Source organism: Astyanax mexicanus, chromosome 2 (genome assembly GCF_023375975.1).
Source record: "Astyanax mexicanus isolate ESR-SI-001 chromosome 2, AstMex3_surface, whole genome shotgun sequence".
Classification (NCBI taxonomy): domain Eukaryota; kingdom Metazoa; phylum Chordata; class Actinopteri; order Characiformes; family Acestrorhamphidae; genus Astyanax; species Astyanax mexicanus.
Window position 1 is genome coordinate 62,104,896 of NC_064409.1, and position 21,737 is coordinate 62,126,632.

Below are 21,737 nucleotides of genomic sequence, written 5' to 3' on the forward strand. Positions count from 1 at the left end.
TTTACACTTAAAAATAGAATAAGACAAACTAATATAAAGGATATAAACCAGAATCCAACAAAATACTGGGATGTTTATTTTTGGTCATATTGCCCCACTTTACAGTTAATACTCTCCTTACTGTATTCATATACTGTCCCCTTAAAAACAGGTTAGGATGTTGGGGAAAATGTTAGATTAATTGTGATATTGATTTGACTTGCGTTAGATAATGTGCACGGTGACGGTAACTCTGACCTGCTGGCTCTCCTGCTGCTCCTGCATTGCTGTTTGTAGAGTTGCTGCATTGATCCGGAAGTCTCTGGACGTGCTCAGCTTCATGTACTGCATCAAATTCACCTGGTAAACATTCATATTTTACAGTTATTAAACAGTCCAATGTTGTTTAAGTAGTAATTATGTTTTATCCATCCCTAACATGCTCTTTATGGTACCTTTGATTTCTTGGAGAGCAGAATTAGAAACTTCTCATACTGTTCGATATTGTAGATCAGGGAGGGGATGGCCTTAGTCTGACGAATAATTTTAGCCTGCAGAGTAAACAGTTACAAAAGTTTTTGAGAAGGTACAAAATAAACAACTGAGACCACTAAAGATTCACAGTCCTTACAGATGCAGCCATAACAGCTTCCTCTTCTTTCTTTTTCTTCTTCTTGTCATTTGCTCCCCCGTTGCCCTCTTCACTCTGTAACGAGTGTTTGTTAGAATAGAATAGAACAGGCAGTGAGGGAGGAAAAATGCTAGCATGCACAGCCGCAGCACAAGCACAGTAGAGGCAGATTCAGAACCTTACCTGTACGTATGTGATGAAACAGTAGCATTGAGGAGTGAGGTGAGAGCCTGAGAGCTTCACCTGGACACAAATACACCATTTATTAACACCATTTAAAGAACACACATGCATGACTGTTCAGAATTTAAAACACTAATCCATTTAAATTTAAGTACATTTATTCGTTTATCAATTTATCACATTTATTAATGCATTGTAATTATCATTATTATTTTTACATAAATAAAATTCTCTCTCAAGTTTATATTCATAAAGTTTTAGGAATTCAAAAATCAATATTTGGTGGAATAACCCTGGTTTTTAATCACAAATTTCATGCATCTTGACATGTTTTCCTCCACCAGTCTTACACACTGCTTTTGGATAACTTTATGCCACTCCTGTTGCAAAAACTCAAGCAGTTTAGCTAGGTTTGGTAGTTGTGATCATCCATCTTCCTCTTGATTATATTCCAGAGGTTTTCAATTTGGTAAAATCAAAGAAACTCAGTATTTGTAAGCTGTATAAACGATTATCTTGCTTGTTGTTCAATGGCATATCAGCAACTGGCACTATAGTAATTGCTAAATCCAGACAATTGTTAAAACAAACACAGTCAACATGCATATCAAAGTCCCTTTTGAACATCAAAGTCAGGAACTTTTGCATAAAAGCCAATTGTAGTTTGGTGCCAGTGCCTCACTGGTGAGGGAGATGAATTCCAGTAATTTCAAATTCTGTCATTTATTTAAAAATCTTAAGTGTCCTAAACAGGAAGCTTCACAGCCTGAATCACTGAGTGTAGGGCAATCCAGTAGGATTTTTGTTGGTCAGTGTTGTTCTACGTGTAGTAGATCATTTATTTTGTTTCTTATTGATTATCAAAATTTACCATTAAAAGTGAAAATTCTCACCAGTTTCTCCAGACGAGCAGGCAGATGGCCAGGATGAGTTGCACACACCTGTATATACTGCAAAATGAAAAGGAAAATCTGTTAAGCGTAGTGATTTTTTTTTTTTACAAATGATTTTATATATGATTATGCTCCAACACTGATTTGCCACATTGCAGTCCTGCAAAAACCTTGTATCTTAAATTGCAAGGTTACAAGAGAGGGAAAAGTCTGCTTAGAAACTTTGTAACTAAAAGCCAGTTGGAAAATATTTAGTTCCAAGTGATGGTGATAATAAAATGAATAAATAAAAAAATAATTCAGTTAACTTTGCAGATCTTCAGTTTTAGCTTAGTTGTATTTAGGTGTGTGCACTGCTATATGTGACTCTCACATATTTGAGGAGGGTAGTGAGGATGCTGTAGGTTCGGCCAAGTTCCCGGAGCAGAGTGTCCGTGCAGGCTCCAGTAGGTAGAGCCGTCTGCACCAGCTCATTCAGAGCAGTCAGCAAAGTCCCCAACTGCAGAGTCACTGCTTTCTCCACAGGGTCCTGCTGACCGGCCGGCTGTGTGGCACCTTCTGAAACATGCACAGGCATGAAAAGGTGCAAGCATTTAAACTTAATAAGCAGCACATTATGGTTACACTGAAAGCTGGAGGAAAAGGAAAGACAGACAAAGGCAATACTAAGTGTGTTAGAGCAGCACCTGAGGCTGTCTTTTCAGATGTTGATTGGCCCTTCTTCTTGGCAATTAACCAGTCCACCTCATCCAACACCCTTCCCACCTGGGACAAGACTAAGAGCTAAGGAGAGAGAAAGAGAGATGAATGACCAGTTGTTAGGATCTTTGGTTTACACAAAGATAGCACGCTAATATATCTGTAAAAGTATGTATTTCGCATGTTCAACCACCTACAAATCCATCCTTAGTAATCCATGATTTCATTAGTCCAGATAAGATGGTAAAAGGCCAGAATATTCAGTAGTTTTGAATGAGAGACAAGGATGATCAAGAGTAAAGGCAGAAGAGGAGCAGCTACAACTACCACAGTAATTCTACTAAACCTACTAAACACTTCCCAAAATACCATGCAAATCCAACCAATTACAAACGTACAGTTTCCAGGTGGCACACACACTTGTGAGATTTTCCATATTTACCTAATTTTCGTTTCATGTACTCTTTGTTAAACTGTGTGCATGTACCAGGACAGTTCAATAAGAACACACATACCATTGCATCTCATGTGCTATAGTGTTTTATTAAAGGGAGAAAGGAGAAAGCAGTAAACAACTTACTGTAGTGGAAGCTGCAGTCTTCGTGTTCACAACAGCAAAGTGAGACTGTTTCTCCACCTCCACATCCTGAGAGGAGAGAGCTTGATTTTATTGTCTGAGCTCTGTGATTAATTATCTAATGTATCTTTTAGATGATCAGTGTTAGCAGACTCGCACTAAAAAGACCTGGCCTCTGTGCATATTCTGCAATGGTGCATGCATGTACTGTAGTATGTTTGATACAGCACCTCGTCTATATCTCCTAGAGCACTATGGATGTCCTGGCACATCTCCCACAGAACAGACACAGGGCTTTTGTAGAGAACATGTAGACTGAAGAGCAGAGACAGAAGACCCCTACTGAAAGGTATGTCCTCTGAGAAAGAGAGAGAGAGAGAGAGGCCAAAGAGATAAACACGCATGAGATAATCCCATTTAAAAGGAACAGATGTTACAGAATAATTAAAAGATTTGGTATTACTTACCAAAGCTGGTTTCTTTGCAAATTTTGACTGTCCAAGTTATGAATTGGACAAACTGTCAAATAAATTGAGAACAAAGTTAAGTACATATATTCATAAAATAAACTGTTGCCAAAGAACACAGAGTGTAAGTGTGCAAATGGTACCTGTTGAGAGGAGGGCTCCAGCAAGCCAGCGAGTAGACTGAGGATGCTGACCAGCAGCTGAGCTTCTTTGCTATTAAAATCTTCTTCGCTTCCACTCAACTGACTGAACAGTGAACGCTGTGCATCAAAAAAAAAAGTTAATGCATTTTAATAAAAAAAAAAACAAAAAAAAAAAAAACTGCAATGGCAAAAAAGCAATGAAACAATTCAACAGCCTTGCAACTGCACTATGTAACTCTGGTAAAGTGGACAGAATAACTCTTGCTAGAAGTGAGAAACGCTCAGTGCATGAAATCCTGTAATATTACTCTACCACTTTAGTCCTGTTCATAATAGTGTGCTCGAAGAGTGTATGTAAGCAATTATACTATTTAAACAGTATAAAACACAACTCTGATCAATAGACTTATAATGATTAACTTTGCTTAAATATAAAGACCCCTAGAGCATGCAACAAGACACTCCATCATCAGATAAAAGCTCTACCTGAAATTGGCGGATGTAGAAGGCAGTCTTTTCAGTCAGGCTGTCTTTTTCAGCTTCTTCCTCCACCTCTCCAGAAAGATCTAAATAGAAAAAAAGACACACAACTATTGCTGATCCTGCAGAATACAGAGCATTAAGGGCTCTTTAAAATCACACCATAGCGCTCAATTAGTTTAGCAAGATGAGGAATTGACTTACCAAGAGAGCACAGGAAGTTAGATACTTTGGAAGGGTACTGCTGTAGCACAGTGCTGAAGACGCGCAGCAAAACCTCAAGACACAGCAGAGAAATGCTCTGAGTCTTCTCCTTCTTCCCAGTATCCTCAACGGCAGATGGAATATTAGTGTACCGCCACATCAGTACACTAAGGGAGGAGACAAGATGATCACATGACCCTTACAAGCCACAGATACTCTATGCAATAAGAGTATTGCATAGAGTCACATGTCACATTAATCATTTTGTTAGCCACAGATGAATTAAACAAATCTAATTGTTACCACATTGATTGTATCTAACCGTGCATGCACATCCCAAGTGATGAAAGCAACAGAGCAGCTGGAAGTTATTTATATTTAAATCACAGTTATTTAAACTTAGCGGAGTACAACAATGTGACCAGGAGTGATGCAAGCTCACCAAATTCAGCAATGCCATTAAGTAAAGATCTGCTCTACCTTTTATGGAAATGAGTGGTGACATGTGGCAGATACAACAACTAAAAATCAGGTTCTCAAATTTCTCAAAACCACTCAGACTTTAGTTTCTACTGTGGACTTTTTATATTTGCTATTGAAAGTCTGATAATACTTTTGCTATTTAGTGTTTTTAGTGGAAATGTTGCTTTTTTTTAAATTAAATGATCAAATTAATATGTGCCGGTTTAATGTTTAAATTTTCTATTAAATTGTATTTCAGGATTGCAAACATTTAGTGCATAACAAAAATTATACATAAAGTCTAATCTGGCTGCTGTTCCTTTAAAACGTGGTTTGCGTGATGATGCAATTAAGTGCAACATGCAGCCTGTCTGCATGGGCAATGCCAAGCGACTTTATTGCTTGCAGTGTGAAGAGGGTAATTAATTATTAAATAATTATTTATTGTAAAACAAATGTAATTGTACAACTGTACAAAACTATCTTTAAAAAAATTCCCTTTGGCCTAAATACAAATGATTTTACGACACAAGCACACCACATATATTCTTAGTAATAGATGCAAGCATGTATGTCCAGAGAGAGCACAAACATACAGCTCTGGAAAAAAATAAGAGACAACTTAAAAATAATAAGTTTTTTGGTTTTACAAAATTGAAAACCTCTGGAATATGGAAGATGGATGATCACAGGCCATCAAACCAAGATAAACTGCTTGATTTTTGGCACCAGGAGTGGCATAAGCAGTGTTTAAGACTGGTAGAAGAGAATATGCCAAGATGCATGAAAACTGTGATTAAAAACCAGAATTATTCAACCAAATATTGATTTCTCAATTCTTAAAACTTTATGAATATGAACTTTATTTCTTTGCATTATTTGAGGTCTGAAAGATCTTTATTTTGTTATTTCAGCCATTTTTAATAAATAAATGCTCTAAATGACAATATTCTAATTTGGAATTAGGGAGAAATGTTGTTCATAGTTTATAGAATAAAAGAACAATGTTAATTTTACTCAAACATATACCTATAAATAACAAAATTAGGGAAACTGATTTAAAAACTGAAGTGGTCTCTTCATTTTTTCCAGAGCTGTATGTAATAGTGAATGTTAAAGTACGACAAAGTCTTGAGCAGTTTATATAAGAGAAGGACCTTGTGATGTCACAGAGGTAGCGGAAGGCCTTGTCAGGACTTTGTCCCTCCGGCCCATCCGTGTGGCCCGTCTCCTCCAGCTGCTGAACCTTCTGTAGGGCCACGTTCACACTGTAGCGCATAAACTCTCCACTGGATCGAAGCACTGACAGACTCTCCTCATGACTCTGAGCGCTGTCTCTGAAAAGGAGAATACCCAAATGAACACTGATTTATTAAAATGAGTCAAGGGTAAACCAAAATATGTTGTTGTAAACTGACCACAGAAGACATTATGAACTTGTTTGACAAGCTTTAGACTGAGGAAACAAGGCTTATCTACACCATATGTTTAAATGTTTACCCCTACCTGAAGAGAGCAGTCAGCAAGGTGGACACGAATCCCATGGAGAGCAGGCTACGTGGGGGTTTACTATGAGGAGTCCGGCCCTTTCCTGACTTCTCCCTGAGAATCTCAGTCAGCTTCTGATAACGTTTAAAGAGCTCCAGTATCTCCTCAAAACGATTTTTACTGCTCAAAGTACACAAACACACACACTTTACTAATACAGTTTTAAACTACCAGTCAGCACTAGATAGCCTGCAGATACTAATAAACAAAAGCACAAACACAGGTCAGACTACCTGTAGTTGCCTATGGTGAAGTTGTACTCCATGAGAACCTCATATACTCCCATCACAAGCACAGCATAGATACTGTTCTTCACTCCAACACTGGTCGTCATGGAGAAATCAGCAGACTTATCCTGTATGACAGAGAGCAGACAGTGATGGGCTGCTGATCTAGGAGCTAAACCAAGATCTACTTTGAAAAATTGCATTTGACTTTCAGGCCAGATTTGTTTAAATAACAGTCTGCAGTCATTTGCAAGATTGATCAGATCGGATTTGCGTGTCAGAACACTATAAAAATGCCTACACAGATTGCTGTGGTAACAATGAAGAGGTCAGTAACTATGTAACCATGCTGATGATTTGGCTTTCCACAAACAGTTGGCCTGTCAAGTCGTGGTCACTCTGGATTTGATGTGGTCATCATTTGCTGTGTTGGGAGTGACACCTAATAAAATACACTGTACAAATTTAACTGTAATCATATTTCAGACCATCTCTAAATTTTGTTTTGATTTAATTTGCAAAAAAATCAGATTTTATGCAAGTTTTTGTTCCTGTCCAAACTTAAATCAACTCGTGAATAATCTAGATTTGGGCTTATAGTGTGAACCAAGTCTTAGGGGTGGCATGACTGCAATGATTCTTAAAACTGATGTTGGCTACATTCACATTATTAAGCTGAATTTTTTTGCTTTAATATGACTGTGTGCACTTGTCAAATCTGATCCTTTAAAATCAGATTTGAAAGTCACTTTAATATGTGGTCCTAGTTCAGATATTTAGTTCTATGCATTCAATATGAATGTGAACAGTCAGATCAGAATGCATGCACTTTGTCTTGCCTGTATGCATGCTCTAGGCAGCACTGATTGGAGATGAAGAAAAGGGTGCACATAAATGTACATAATCAGTAAACTCATGCATGCCGTTTCAGGATTAGATCAATTCACATTACAGACATTACAGAGGTCACATACATTTCAGAACATGAACAGTCACAATTCAAAATCAACTCTGAGAAAAATACTGCCTCTGACTCATACCAGTTCAAAGTCCTCCAGCTCACTCTTAATCATGCGTCTAGTTACACTCTCCAATATTGCATGGAGCTCATCCTGAAAACCTCCTTCATCTTCCTCCTCATCATCTTCATCATCCATTCCACCTCGAGCATTTTCACCCAAACTCTGATGCCACAGCAGGCAGTGGACAGTACAGGAGAACAGGTGAGCCTGAAGGAGAACAAGATAAAAAGGAAATGTACAAAGGAAAAGAGAGAGACAGACCGTATAATATACAAAGTATTAAATCAGATCAGAGGTTCATGTACCAGAGGTTCCTGGAGGAAAACCTGGTCTCCTTGTGCACTTATACATGACTCCAGCTTCATAGGAGGTAGAAGGTCTTGCTCTGGTTCATAGTATCGTTTTAGCTGTAGGACACATGTAGAAACACACATAGAATTTAATAACTGTTGAATAAAATTATGTTAATCTAGGCAGGCAAGGGTCACAAAGAAAATACAACAAAACGTTTTCTTTCAGATTTTAGACAGGTCCACCTACCTGTGATAGAAGAGTGTGCATGATGGAGCTTGCCAACTGGGAGTTGCGTCGAAGAACATCATGGAAACCCTTTTTAATATAAGCATAACAACATTAAAATGTTTTACCTTTACCAAAATGGCACAGTATATACAATTCTTCTTGTCCCACAGTGATAACAGCGGTAGAACGGAAGCAAGCATGTCTCTAATCTATTGGGATTCCCACCAACAAGAGAAATACTATTTTTTATTTGTAGAATAATAATAATAATAAAAAAAAACGATATACACTCATATAGTGCCAAAGGTAATGGGATAGCAGAGTAGAGGGTGGTAATGATTGTGACCAGTGTCATCTGGCTAGAATTGTCTGTGCAAACAAGCAAGATTAGCAAAAATCAACACACAGAAATCCACAGAAATCAAGGGACAGAGGACAAGTAACATGATACTAGTTCCTGTCCCAAGATTTTTGGTTGTAGAGTACATTAAATATAATAATAATAATGATAATAATAATAGGTATTTAAGATGTAAATATCAAATGCATAAACAAAAATTTGACAACAATAGGTCCATTCTATATTTATAATAAACACTTGTTTTTTAAAAAAAGTAAGAAAAAATGTTGTCTTATGGGCCATTTCATTTTTGTTTCATTACATTATCAATTTAAGATGTTACACTATTCTGTACACACAATGTTTCACATTGGCAGGGAATATCATATTATAGTAACCTGTACTTTAAACTATAACTAGGCTTTATAATGTTGAAGACTCCATGGGTATCTACACACCCAACCCCGCACAAACCATGCAGAAGACAAAAACAGCCCACAATCACAAATGAGGACAGTCAGTCTATAGTCTATAGTTTCAAACTAATAGAAAAAAAATCTTACTTCATAAAGCATGAGCCTCACATCTGCCTGCTGGCCGAGGCAGCGGCGAAGGCTGCTCAGGATCTCCAAACAGAATGACTCGTTAGCAGCTGAGTTGTAGCGCGAGTGGACATCTGCCTGGACCTGAGACACAGATTCATATTCATCACTCCCTGATCTACTAGTCTAACCAACAGAATACATTATTGAGGTTACTATAAGATGTTGCCTGCCCATGTTCTTGCATATGTAGTGGTTGGTAGTGGATGATACTGGACCATCACTGCTGAAGAAGTTCTTGTACACTACACACACATTATTTACCCATCTATGAGACAAACTTACAAATGCAATGTACATAGGTCATAAAGATTGTAAAATATCTGTCACCTGACTAGAGGTCAGTGCCTGACTGCACTGACTCGGGGCTAGACTGCCCAAGACCCGAAAATTCTTCAGCAGCAAGAGAAAGCCGGACACTGCAGATTTGCGTCCGTCCAGCTGACTATAATCAAACAAAGAGCACAAATGTTTCAGAAAACAAAGTATGAGAAGCAGCTGAGCAAATTTATATTTTTTAAAAAGTTGGTGTGATGCTTTGCAAACTGCTGTCTATCCAAAACACAAAATTTATTTAAAAATGGTTTGTTTTAAATGGAATTGTTTTTATTAAATTCAAATGTTTTGGAATAGCTCATCTGCATTCTATTGCCAAAATGTTCTACAGAAATTATACAAGTAGTGTATCCATGATTAAAAGTTTGTGTCTGTAATGGGTGCACCTCAAAATAACAATATATTAATAAGAAATAACAAGCATGCAGAGATGGGCCTTAGTGAGGAGAAGGGGGGGGGGGGTAGAACAGGACTGATCTGTGACATTTTTGTGCTATGTTGTCGTAACTGGCAAATATGTTTTATATAAGTGAAAATGTTTTAAGTTACAGTTCACTCTTTTTATTGAACAGACTAATAATAGCTACTTAGAAACAACCAAAAGTGAAAAATACTTTATAAAAACTTGTCCATACCTAGAGAACATGGCTTTTCTCAGCACCAAAATCAGTGCATCCTTTAAGGACATGCTGACCTTCAGCAGTGGCTAAGAAAACAAAACAGTACATAGCAGACTTTGTATGAGTGTTATCAATGTTCACAAATGAGTAGAAAATTGACAAAATGATAAATGCTATTAAACAATCAACTGACATAACATAATAGATGTATTCATTGGTATATCTGCAGTGAGAAGAAAAATGAGGCATAATCACCTGCACAGCTTTAAGGAGTCCCTGGACAGTGCTCAGAGGCAGGAAGGACAGCTGGTCGAAGGTCTCAGTCACTTTTGAGGATGACTCCAGAAGGATCATTGGAGCAGACATGACAATGTTTGAGAGCAACTCTGGAACAAGAGAAAGGCAGATGGAAAACATTAACTTTTAAGATAACAGTCAATATTTATGAGTTTATAAACAATATGATCCTAGATTGCTATTAGCTGCAGACATCATCATATTTGGACAGAAATGCTGACTACAGATTCTGTACCAATGAAATGGGTGACTGGTGAAGCCGTCTTAGTGACCAATCGATTAAGGACCTGCTCCAGGATCTCCCCTCTGATTGGTTCATGCATCTGGAGGAAAAATTGAGGCATTTTAAATGTATGCTTACATTACAATGCCAGATCAACAGCATCAGAAGATGCTGAAGAAATTTGAAGACTTTTGATCCTTTACCTTAAAGCTTTCCAGAAGCACTTGTCCTCCAAGTTGACATGCAAGCTGAGAGGGGGTTTTAGCTGCAGTAGTGGGGGCTTCGATGGTCTTCCCAAAAGGTCCAGCCTTTGGTCCAAAGGAGTCCATGAGGATGAAACCTAACTGTACCAGGCTCTGCGTGACATGGTCCCAGCCAAACACACTGAACACAAAACATTACCAGACAACAGTGAAACTTACAAACCTACAGATTCTGTGACCAACAATGAAAAAAGGAAAATACAAAAGTAAAGTTTCTGAGGTTTAACAACTGAAAATGAACTGTTAAATAGGGACGTCCCAAACTATCAGGTTTACAGTTTTGTCCAGTTCTATCCAGTTCTGAACATTTGGTTTTCCCCATTTCGTTCTACCAAAGCACACTCCTTCCGGCTCTAAATTAGACATATATAGACATTATCTAGAGCCTATACACATGGATCATCAGGAGCACTCTCAGAAGATAACAGAAAGGACAGCCTAGAATTAAAATGTTATATTAAAATCTAGATGTTTGATTATGATGACTAATTTAGATTTTCACCAAACCATGTACAGAAATACAATCCTGCCATGTAAACTCTTTAGATCAGGGGTCACCAACATGGTGCCCGCGGGCACCAGGTAGCCCGCAAGGACCTTATGAGTAGCCCGCAGGCCTGGTCTAAAAATAGCATTTTTGTTGCTATTCTTTTTTTTTTAAATCACAGTTGCATTGATGTAATTTTAGATTATATTACATTAATATTAGCTTAGAGATAGCCTATAGTTTATATATTATTATACAATATAATGTAATATAATATGTAATATTATATTAAAATATAATATAAAATGTAAACACTTGCAGAGATTTATAATAATAGTGTTGCCTATTGATATCTGTGTCTTCACATAGATGAATGTCATTAATTATTAATAATAACATATAATTAAAGGTAAATTGAGAAAATTTGTAATTTCACGAGTGTGTATCAAACTGGTAGCCCTTCGCATTAATTGGTACCCAAGAAGTAGCTCTCAGGTTCAAAAAGGTTGGTGACCCCTGCTTTAGATGGTAAACTCCTAGAAACAGGATAAAGATATTCCTACTAGCAACCTCCTAGAGGAGGACATTACGGTCACAAGAAAAAACTGTGTTTTTTGCTGTGCTTGTGCTGACCTGTTTTTGACCGTATCCAGAATCATTTGGGAGATACTGTGGCAGGGGGGTAGCAGATCCTGTAGGAGCTTAGACCCATGCAGAAACTGCTCATCCTTAAAATTCTTAATTATGGCCCCTTTCAGAAACTCAAAAACCTAGAAAACATTGAAAAAGACAGTAAGAAAAGACTGAAACCTATACATAGGGTAATTCCTATTAGACTTGCATGCTGATACTGAAATACATTGGAACTATGTAGAAACAAATAAACTGCTAACAATATCCCACAGTGTAAATGTGTACCTTTTTTGCTACATTTGTTACAGGATTAGATACTTAGGACTCAAGCAGCATTTGAATATATGCTATGTGTAGCTGATTTTATTAATAGATTTAAATGACATTGCATTCACCCTGCTTCTTACAACATCTCTCTCATAACACAACTTCAAAATGTCAAACGCAGTTAGGAAAATACATGTATATTTTTCTGGATAATAAAGTTGATAATACATTCTAAAAATGTGTAAACTACACCTCTGGGTGGAGCAGCCACAACTTAAGCGAAACTTACAGCAGTAGTCAAACCAGAGGTGCTGGTAAAACAGGTACTTCCACAAAACAGTTTAATCAGCTTGGCTGATTCGGAATCACCCAATTGCAAGGTGTTTTAGAATTCCACTGGCAGAACCCATTAGAAATACGTGATGGCCTTTTCAAATGACATATATACACACACAATATATTAGGGAAAACCCCACAAATGAATATCATACTTGCTCCTGGTAGTGCTGGATGCGAGCCACAGAAAGCAACAGGGCGATGCTAAAGGGACAAAGTGGCTGACCCTGAGATACCTTTAAAATAAAAAAATAAAAAAAGTAACTGAGACATAAAGTGTTTAAATTGTTTAGACAGCACTGCAATGTCTTCTACACGGCACAGAATAAATGGTTTAATAAACTTTAAAAATACTGCTAATGCTGTAACTTAATATTCTTCCAGAGTTTAGGGTGTGATTTCTATTATATTTAATATTCTATATATATATATATATATATATATATATATATATATATATATATATATATATATATATATATATATATATGTGTATGTGTGTGTATATATATATATATATATATATATATATATATATATATATATATATATATATATATATATATATATATATATATATATATATATATATATAACAAAACATAAAAATCACAGAATGCTCATCATCTCATACATTTGAGAAACAAAAAGTAATTGTTATCTGAATAACATGTTATCACAAACACACTAACTAAACTAATGAAACCCAAACAGCTACACTGCTCATGTCTTTAATTAAGCACATTGAGAAAACATACCCAGGCTAGAAAATGTAAGTGAACCCTTGACAGATCAAATCCATTTAACATTTTCTGTAGCTACAAATAAGACTTGCATAATGATGAAGAGAATTTTTTGACTATTTCACCCTCCATACACAATAAATAAACAAGCATTAACTATTTAGTTTACTATTTATTAACTGAATGTTAAACCTTTTTGTTTGAATGTTGTGAAAGTAATCTCTCATCATTGCCCAAACTCATCAAAACCCAAACCTACACATCCTATTACAGAAAATACCAGAAAACCAAGTTTCTAGTTTCAGTGTGAAAGCTGGAAAGTGAGGAAGAGAAATATCACCTTGAGGCTTTTTAGAAACTCTTTGCCGAGCTCATGGTCAAGTCGAATAGCAAATACAACATGTAAGATAGCAGTTCCTTCCACATGTCTTAGCTGGTCCTGTGGGATCGTCTGTACCTCAACATCCATACTCCTGATGACACAGCACCAATAATACATTTAGCCTAGGCACAAGTTTTAAGTCCTAGCACAGCAGGATTTATTTACTTATTTATTAATTAAATGCAAATAAAGATCCATGTTTTGCATAAAAAAAGAACACTCGGAATGAAGAGATCATACTTACTCCCCCTCTCTCTGCTCCTTTTTCTGATGCAGGTCCTGTTCTCTAAAATATGCAATAATTCCCTCCAGCACAAGCTTTTTACACCCCTGTTCAAAACGAACACAGATTGTTTAATGTGAAGACACCTTTAAAACATTGTAATACATAGAATTACATTTTTAGATTTTAGATTATTGATCTCAGTTTCACAGTGATCTTTTTAAAACTAAAATGACATGAGCTGAGTTGAGCAGACCTTAGCAGCCAGCAGCAGCAGCTGATAAATCAAAGGAGGGATCTCTTGCAGGTCCAGCTTCAGGAACATCCTCAAGACCTTCTCAATCAAAAACTGTAGCTCCTCTGGAGATAAGGGCACATCTCTGACAGACAAAATAAGAATGCTTAGAAGTCTCTTAATTAAAGAGGAAACACAATCATGGCAGATGTAAGTGCTACATGTATAACATATAAAAATAAAAATGGAGTAAAACAGGATCCACTTACCTGAACATGGTGGTGAGATGGATCACACACTGTGGGTCCCACCTGCAAGAAAAGCACATCAATGAAAAAATGTTCATGAGCAGTAGACTGAAGTAGCATACTGAAGTTAAACAGTACAGCTAACACTTAAAGAGCCATATTCTGTGTAAATGTATTATTAATATGCTTAAGGTGTATGGGTGTTCGCAATTTTGTAATCTATGAAGAAACAATCTCTCTTTTTTTAAGGACATTGAACGTGTTAGAAATAAAATCAAATAACATCAAAAGCAAACATTGTTACAATGTTGAACTCTGGTTTGAAGTCAAAATACAATGAATAACAATGGAATCTAGCTCTAACATTAAACATACATTGATTTTTGGTTATTTAAGAATATTCAGAATATTTAGAATTTAAAGATTTAAACTAAACCAACTGAAGAAGGTCAGCTGACATCACTATTCTACACTGGCATTAAATGCTGTTTGACATTACCTTTTGATCACCTTACATCACAACCAACATTTAACTACATAAAATCTATCAACACTAGTGGCCAGCAGGGATAAGACAACAGTAATGGCCACAGATGCATGTGGCCTCACAGTGTTAAGCTTGGGTTGCAGCAACAAGAAATTGTGTGCAGTCTTGGAGCACTTAAATATTAGAATTTTGCTCTGTCTTTTGCTATGGTCTTTCATTGTGAAAACTATTAAGAGTGATCAAAAATAGCCATAAACTAGAGAGAGAAATTTGACCACAAACTAAAAGGAAGATGAAAAAAAAAATAATAAGAAAAAGAGAAAAAAATGTGTACTAAACAAACAATTTCAGAACTATTACCTGCTTGCACAAAGACTATTGATCAATTGTTTCTTGTATTCATCTCCGCTTAACTCGCCTAAAGCAAGGAACAGAACAGAGAAAAGAAGAATGGAGCATAATATAATGGTCTTTATACATGCTCACAGAACACAGATTTTTTATTTTTGTAGAGGTCGAGTTAAAGAAAGATCCCCTTACCTTTGCCATAAGCTATGGCTTCTTTCGCTGCCAGGGCCGTAAGAATGGTGGGGAACAGCTCCAGTGATTTGCCATTACCCATTTCACCCACTTTAATAGCATCCACAAATAAAGATGCTAATGCTGCCAGTGCAGGACCAGGAAGCACATGTGTCTAACACAGAACAGTGTGTTAAATCCCTATTTAACTCTTTAGGAGAACATATACTAAACATTTCCATACCTTAATCTTTTATAAAAATCAAAGAAAAAATGGAATGAACTGTTGGAACTACATTTAGATGTATGGTCAGTACTGTTAAAGAAGACAAAAGGTGTTAAGGATAAAACTGATATCTCACCTCCAACATTAGCAGACCAATAATGTCTGAGGCCACTTCTGTCTGCAGGTCTCCGGACTCACACAAAGGAATACAGTGTTTATACACACATAGCCTGCGACTAGCCCCATCTGTACTACTGATTGGGGAGCCTTAAGAGGAACACAGAGAGAGAAGCATCTGAAGACATCTAATTTATTTGCTGAACTCCGTTCCATTAAGAACAAAAACACATATATTTACATGCTAAAATTTATGGCCCAATTACTTTTGACATGGCCCATGGAAGCTAAATAATGCAGCACAAACCTGCGGTTTGTGTGTGGAGTCTACTGTATTGAATGTGGGTGTGATTTTTGTAGCTTGTTTAATTGCAAGAATGATTATGTCCACTGGGGGTGGTAATGCTTTCTATGATGTATTACTGGTACACATCTTTATTTGTAACAGTGTATACCACTGTTATGTTACCTAATTTGGCAGATCATCATGAAAACACTTCCTTATATAAGTGGAGTGTTAACAACAGTGTGCACCAAAACAAAGTAGCTGTGAGTGTCGACATTACCTCTGAATATAGCTTTCATCAACGCTGCTGAATCCTTTCCTTTGAGGGCTGCATTTGTGATCAGTGCAGTCAGCTGCAAAAGCAGAGACTTATATATTAAATAGCCTTCATTAATAATTTTTTTTTTTTTAAACATAAAAAAAAAAAATAATAATAATAATAATAAATTGTGCATAAAAACAAAGCATATATTATTATTAAACAAAACAAAGTCATCAGAAAGTTTAGAAAAGGGCAATAAGACAAGACCCATCTGTGTGGATATGCTCTGACTGCGTGGATATGTCCAGACTAAACTCTGCCTCTGACCTTAGAAACACCAATAGGAGGCCAGCGACTGGCAGAGACATGGGGCTGCAACCAATCACTGGCTTGTTTCTGCACCTGCTTCACTGTTAGACTCAGTTTGTGGTTTGGAAACTAATACTGTCTTCTGTCATGCATCCAAACACATTACTACATTACAATAAAACACTTTTTTTTTTTTTTTTTTTTACAGACATGCATTCTTGTCTCTGACCAAACCGACTTAGTGAAAGCCTTTTTGTGTAAACTGCTTAGGAGGCAAATCCAAAAGGAGGCAAATCCATATATAAATTCCATCCATCCATATACAAAAAATATGAATTAAATATGAATGACAAACCTGGTCCTGAGGCAGAGATGTGAGGTGATTCTCCAGCTCCTTTGTACCATCTCCCTCAGATAAAGAGAGAATCTTGTCAATGGCTGCCTTCATGCTGCACACCTTCTAAGGTCTGAAAACCTACTGCAAAAACAACCAAAGTTACTACATACAGTCTCAAATACCAAAGCAACAGGTTTGGGCAACCAGTGTAATGATGGAATATCTCATATTATGATGCATATATTTTAATTTTTTATTACTCAATATCAGCAAAAATGGGTTTATGACATCTAGGGTCAAGGATTAAGTCTAGTCATTTACTACACTCTCTCTTTAATGAAAAATCTAAATTCAAACCATTTAACAGTGATTTAATAATCGATCAACACATCCAGTACCAATGCCAAATGCAAAAAAAAAATCACAGAGTGAATATTAGTCACTTAACAACTGAAGGAGCTGGGTTTTTTTTTTTTTTTCAGTTACAGTCACAGACATCACAGTTTTGCTTTAGTTATCTGGTTAACTGGAAAATATAGAGGGGTGTACCACAAAGAAGGGCTTCTCAGTTAGCAAGCAATCTTAATAGCAAAGTTTAAAATTATTTAATAGAAATCTCCCTCAGCTGTTTTGCTATTGGACAGACTTGACTTCAAGCTTAGCTTACGTTATCTGAATATGGCTATGAATTATTAGAGTTGGAGTTGGATCCTAATGCATGGCCACGACTTAATAAAGAGTGTAAACGGCATAACTATGCATGGCCACTACTTATTAAGATGTGGGAGGGAAATAATTAAGCCCTGACTATATAAAAAGTCCAAATTACACTTAAATAAGTCGCAGACATGCATTATTTGCAAATCCATGCAAATTCTGCTTAGTGCACTCACATGTTTTGTTTAACAACCAGATTTTATCCCACAAAACCACAATTAATGTTGTCTAGTGAATGTTCAAGTCTAGCTCTTTGCATCTTTCCACAAGATAACGTAGACTAACGTAGAGGTCAATAGTGGTCGTATAGGAGAAATAAACAACATCAGTTAACAAGATACGTTATAAGTTAGTTAGCATGGTAACCTAGACATTATCACTATCTGCAATAAGTGTCAGTAGTCATATACTCTAGTATGTTATTTTTCAGCTGGTTAACTAGTTAGCTTATCACACTGCAAAAACAATAAAGCTATAGAAGTTTAGCTAACTAGCTAAGCTAGCTATGTGTCCTGAAGGATTTCAGGACCTAAAAAAGTGAATTAGCATGCGAGCTAAGCTAACTAACTAAATAAGCTAAGTTTGGTTTGCTGGCTACACACAAGCCACTGTCTATAACAGCTTATTTTGCTTTAGCAGTATAACGTACCATTCTAAATTCTGTAAACTCGGCCGTTTAAACTCAAACTCTAAACTTCTGTTTTAATGTATGTTAGCTACAGGACAGTACCTGTCTGGTGGAGTTAAGCGCTGTTTACACTGTTCAGGATCTGCAGAGCCTCTCAGCTGCCGTGGAAAACACCGTCCTCCGACTGAAAACTCCCGCCTGATCCCTTCCCTATCCGTACTGACCTAAAGAGCTTCCTGATTGGTCCACTGTTTTCAGCCCCGCCTTCCATTTGAGACTCCCAGCCAATCAACACACGCACAACATGACGTTCTTGCTTCAGTGTTGGGCTTTGGATCAGAGGAGTTCAAGACAGTGTTCAGTGTCGTGCTCGTTTGAACATCTTATGCTGTCCATACACTACACGACTTTGAAAAGCCTCTGAAAATACTTTTAATGGACTAAAGTCTGACACCCTTTCAGATGTAAAGACAAGTTTACAGACTTTTTACTCACAGACTTTTTAGTCACAGACTAATCACAGGCTAAGATTTTGTAAAGACTGGGGATTCTTTCTCAGATTATTTCCCATCATCCTTCTGGTGAAGGTTACATACAATACATATTACATATAAAGTTCAAATAATGTGTTTATTAATACTGTAATTTTTTAGGGACTCACAACGTTTGTCCCCATCAATTGTTTATTTTTCTGTCACACCGTTTTTGATGTTCTTTAATAGAATACATTTTGTATTCAACTCTGCCTATAAGCTACTTTTACACATTTTTTTTTTGCTACAACCTTGTATAGCAAAGAATCACTGCTATACATTTGTTTTAGATAGAATGAATGCAATAAAGAATATCATTCTTGCAAAATGTGTATTTATTAAACTTGTAGCAAAAATAACACTGCACAGTAAGACAGTGCAAGTAGTGCAAAATAAAATTACTTTAAATATAATTTCTTTAAAGGGCTAGTTGTGTTTAAATACTGCACATATTAAAGTAAGGACCATATTAGGCATATTAACTGCAAAATGTGTTCTTTTTCAAGTTGTTTGTAAACAGTCATGTAAAATATTCTTGCCTTGTGGCTTCCTGTAGCTCTCCTATTGGTTGTTAACATTGTTTACATCACTGTTTGCATGGGCCAAGTCTCAAGACTTGTGATAATATTAAACAGTTGATTTTATCTGAACACCAGGACGAGAAAAAGACTTAAACCTTCAATCCTAACCTTCTTACACTGAACGATCAAGATGACAAGACCGCAACTGGACTGCAGCTCGACTCTAGCAAGACTCTTGTGATTTTATCCCAGCTCTGGAAAACCCTTGAAATTTGTTTGCGACAGTGAAATCGATTGAAAACTGTTAGGTGTTAGATCAGCATTAAAACATCTTTGCGCTAAGATGTTCTGGGAAAACTCAGCCTTGCTTATTACTAAGTAGAACCGATCGGTTTGATTTACCGAACCAAATCATTGAACTCAACTTGTCTTTCCAATGAGCCGAATATACCCAATCATTATTTTTTTAGGACTTACAGCATACAGCAAATTAGAAACACACTGCCAATGACCAGCAGATGGTTTGGCAAGTCCTTATAATGCAATGTAATAGTTAATACATTATTACACAGCCAATAAAAATAGTTGTTAGTCTTCAGTGTCATTTATCATTTTGAATAATTAAAGCAGAGATTTAATTTACAGAGCAAAGGGTTCTGCAGAAGATTTCTAAGAATAGGGATGAATAAAACATGTTCATGAGCAATTGTATATATTCCATGTATAAATTATTAATACTCCAATCTTTATTGATTTAATGAATTAATTAAACATTGATTGACCACTGTACTTTCTGTGGTCTTGCAGTGTTTAATTTAAATAATATTTATAAAAAAATATATATATATATATTTATTTATTCACTGTTCTTTTTCTCTATCCGCTATCTGTCTTCCTTTTATTTAGTATATTGCAAAATGTGTCTCCCTGCTAGCTGGAAATCTGGTCTACCTGTGGTGGATCAGCAGCAAATCTCTGAAGTCTTTTCAGGTAGTTGTGTTGGTGTGTTGGTAGACAGAGATAAACCAGATATTAACCTTGCCAAAGTGAACAAGATATAGTGGTACTCTCCTCAGCCTACACTTGGACCCAGTAGTATGCCATCAATAGAGATATATTTTGATCACCCCTTTTATGTTTAGATGCAGATTTAGAAGCTTTGATGTTTTTGGCTATTATGTCTGCACCCAGACTGTTGCCAGAAAGATCTTATCCGTTCTGGTAGTGCAACAGATGTGGCAGATCCAAAAGCAACCAGAGGAGCAGTTCCTCACTGACAGTGCGGTCTGGGAAAGATGATTAATGGCACCATCAAGTATTACCAAGATGCAGGCGTGTAATCTTTGGACAGTTTGTATGATGACAGGGACAGGGACATTTTGAACGTGGCAGGACATGAAAATTTCTCTTAACATGTGGCACTTCCAGAAAAACAATTATGCTTAACAGGACTACAAATTGGTCATCGGTAACAATGGATGTCCCTTTGTCAGAGAATGAAGTCATAGACATTTGCAACCTTAACTGACAATACGTTTTAAATTTCTGTCTTATCTTCGGAGACACCTGCTCCTAAATTGACACCTTCTGTCCCATCTGCTTCTGATGCCCTGCAGGTTCTTTTGCTTTCTACCACTATTGGTTTTACCATCAAGAGAGGAATTTTATCTTCTGTTTCCAATGCAAGCCATCCAATTTATTCTACTGCTTCTAGAGTGACTCCACCTCCTGCTACTCCAGACGCTGTTACATCTGCTCCTTCAGCTCCTTCTGCCTTTGATGCTAATCACATCATTTCTCCACCAACAACCTTGTCTGTTGAGTTTGATGTTCCATTCGCCCACAGTAGTATTTTACACATACAACACACTTTATCAGATGAATAAAAATGTAAAATCAACTTTTGGCATGTCAGTGTGTGCGTATATAGCGTATGTAGTATTGCCAAGTAAAGATTAAAGAATAAAGATTGTCCTTTTTAAAACTAACCACTGTATACCAGAAACACACCACAACACCTGCTTGATGTTTTGGAGATATTTTAATATTACAGTCATCTAGAACTACAGTTTGATTCCTGTTTAAGTGTCTCATATTTTTGTTCTCAGATTTCCCAACCTTTAGACAAGATAAGACACCCATATTCACCATATATGTGCTGGGAGCACATATGGATTGGCCTCCTTTAACTGTTTTTAACCGCCATTAACACACACAAATACACACTAATGACATACACTAAGGACAAGTGCCTAGAGTGGGGGTGCTACCATCACCACAGCGAGGGTTGAGGTCCTTGCTCAAGGGCCCAACAGCTTGGCAGCTTGTTCTGAAATTAAGCCCCTGAGTAACAAACAGCAAAGATGTTAGTACATTACATTTACATTACATTACATTTGGCAGACGCTTTTGTCCAAAGCGACTTACAATACTCAAGTACAATGTAAAATAAGTTTAAAGGTAAAACATCTTTGGATAGGGATAAAAGGAGGTCAAAGGGGAATAATAGGATAGAGGAGTGAA

At 36.7% G+C, this 21,737-nt stretch overlaps 1 protein-coding gene across 3 annotated transcripts in view; it reads right to left on the reverse strand.

Moving 5' to 3' along the window:
* Positions 1–18,380, reverse strand: part of fanci (FA complementation group I) — a 19,209-nt gene extending 829 nt beyond the window's left edge. The window contains exons 1-37 of one of the 3 annotated variants that reach the window (XM_015601051.3): positions 18,263–18,380; positions 16,834–16,953; positions 16,188–16,260; positions 15,641–15,771; positions 15,300–15,453; positions 15,120–15,177; positions 14,294–14,335; positions 14,046–14,169; positions 13,811–13,896; positions 13,525–13,657; positions 12,597–12,677; positions 11,839–11,975; positions 10,659–10,839; positions 10,468–10,555; positions 10,191–10,321; positions 9,951–10,021; positions 9,310–9,424; positions 8,941–9,063; positions 8,056–8,124; positions 7,821–7,922; positions 7,534–7,722; positions 6,500–6,621; positions 6,225–6,386; positions 5,876–6,055; positions 4,257–4,423; positions 4,059–4,138; positions 3,573–3,689; positions 3,430–3,481; positions 3,193–3,320; positions 2,966–3,031; positions 2,373–2,469; positions 2,060–2,244; positions 1,687–1,743; positions 794–853; positions 611–685; positions 435–530; positions 238–339 (exon numbers count right to left, since the gene is read on the reverse strand). In XM_015601051.3, the coding sequence (XP_015456537.1) occupies positions 238–339; positions 435–530; positions 611–685; positions 794–853; positions 1,687–1,743; positions 2,060–2,244; positions 2,373–2,469; positions 2,966–3,031; positions 3,193–3,320; positions 3,430–3,481; positions 3,573–3,689; positions 4,059–4,138; positions 4,257–4,423; positions 5,876–6,055; positions 6,225–6,386; positions 6,500–6,621; positions 7,534–7,722; positions 7,821–7,922; positions 8,056–8,124; positions 8,941–9,063; positions 9,310–9,424; positions 9,951–10,021; positions 10,191–10,321; positions 10,468–10,555; positions 10,659–10,839; positions 11,839–11,975; positions 12,597–12,677; positions 13,525–13,657; positions 13,811–13,896; positions 14,046–14,169; positions 14,294–14,335; positions 15,120–15,177; positions 15,300–15,453; positions 15,641–15,771; positions 16,188–16,260; positions 16,834–16,926 (3,927 nt within the window). In that variant the 5' untranslated portion in view covers positions 16,927–16,953; positions 18,263–18,380. Of the gene's footprint in view, positions 1–237; positions 340–434; positions 531–610; positions 686–793; positions 854–1,686; positions 1,744–2,059; positions 2,245–2,372; positions 2,470–2,965; positions 3,032–3,192; positions 3,321–3,429; positions 3,482–3,572; positions 3,690–4,058; positions 4,139–4,256; positions 4,424–5,875; positions 6,056–6,224; positions 6,387–6,499; positions 6,622–7,533; positions 7,723–7,820; positions 7,923–8,055; positions 8,125–8,940; positions 9,064–9,309; positions 9,425–9,950; positions 10,022–10,190; positions 10,322–10,467; positions 10,556–10,658; positions 10,840–11,838; positions 11,976–12,596; positions 12,678–13,524; positions 13,658–13,810; positions 13,897–14,045; positions 14,170–14,293; positions 14,336–15,119; positions 15,178–15,299; positions 15,454–15,640; positions 15,772–16,187; positions 16,261–16,833; positions 16,957–18,262 lie in introns of all 3 variants that reach the window. The other 2 variants (XM_007228299.4, XM_022672151.2) reach the window with 2 other exon arrangements.
* Between the last annotated feature and the right edge of the window lie 3,357 nt (positions 18,381–21,737).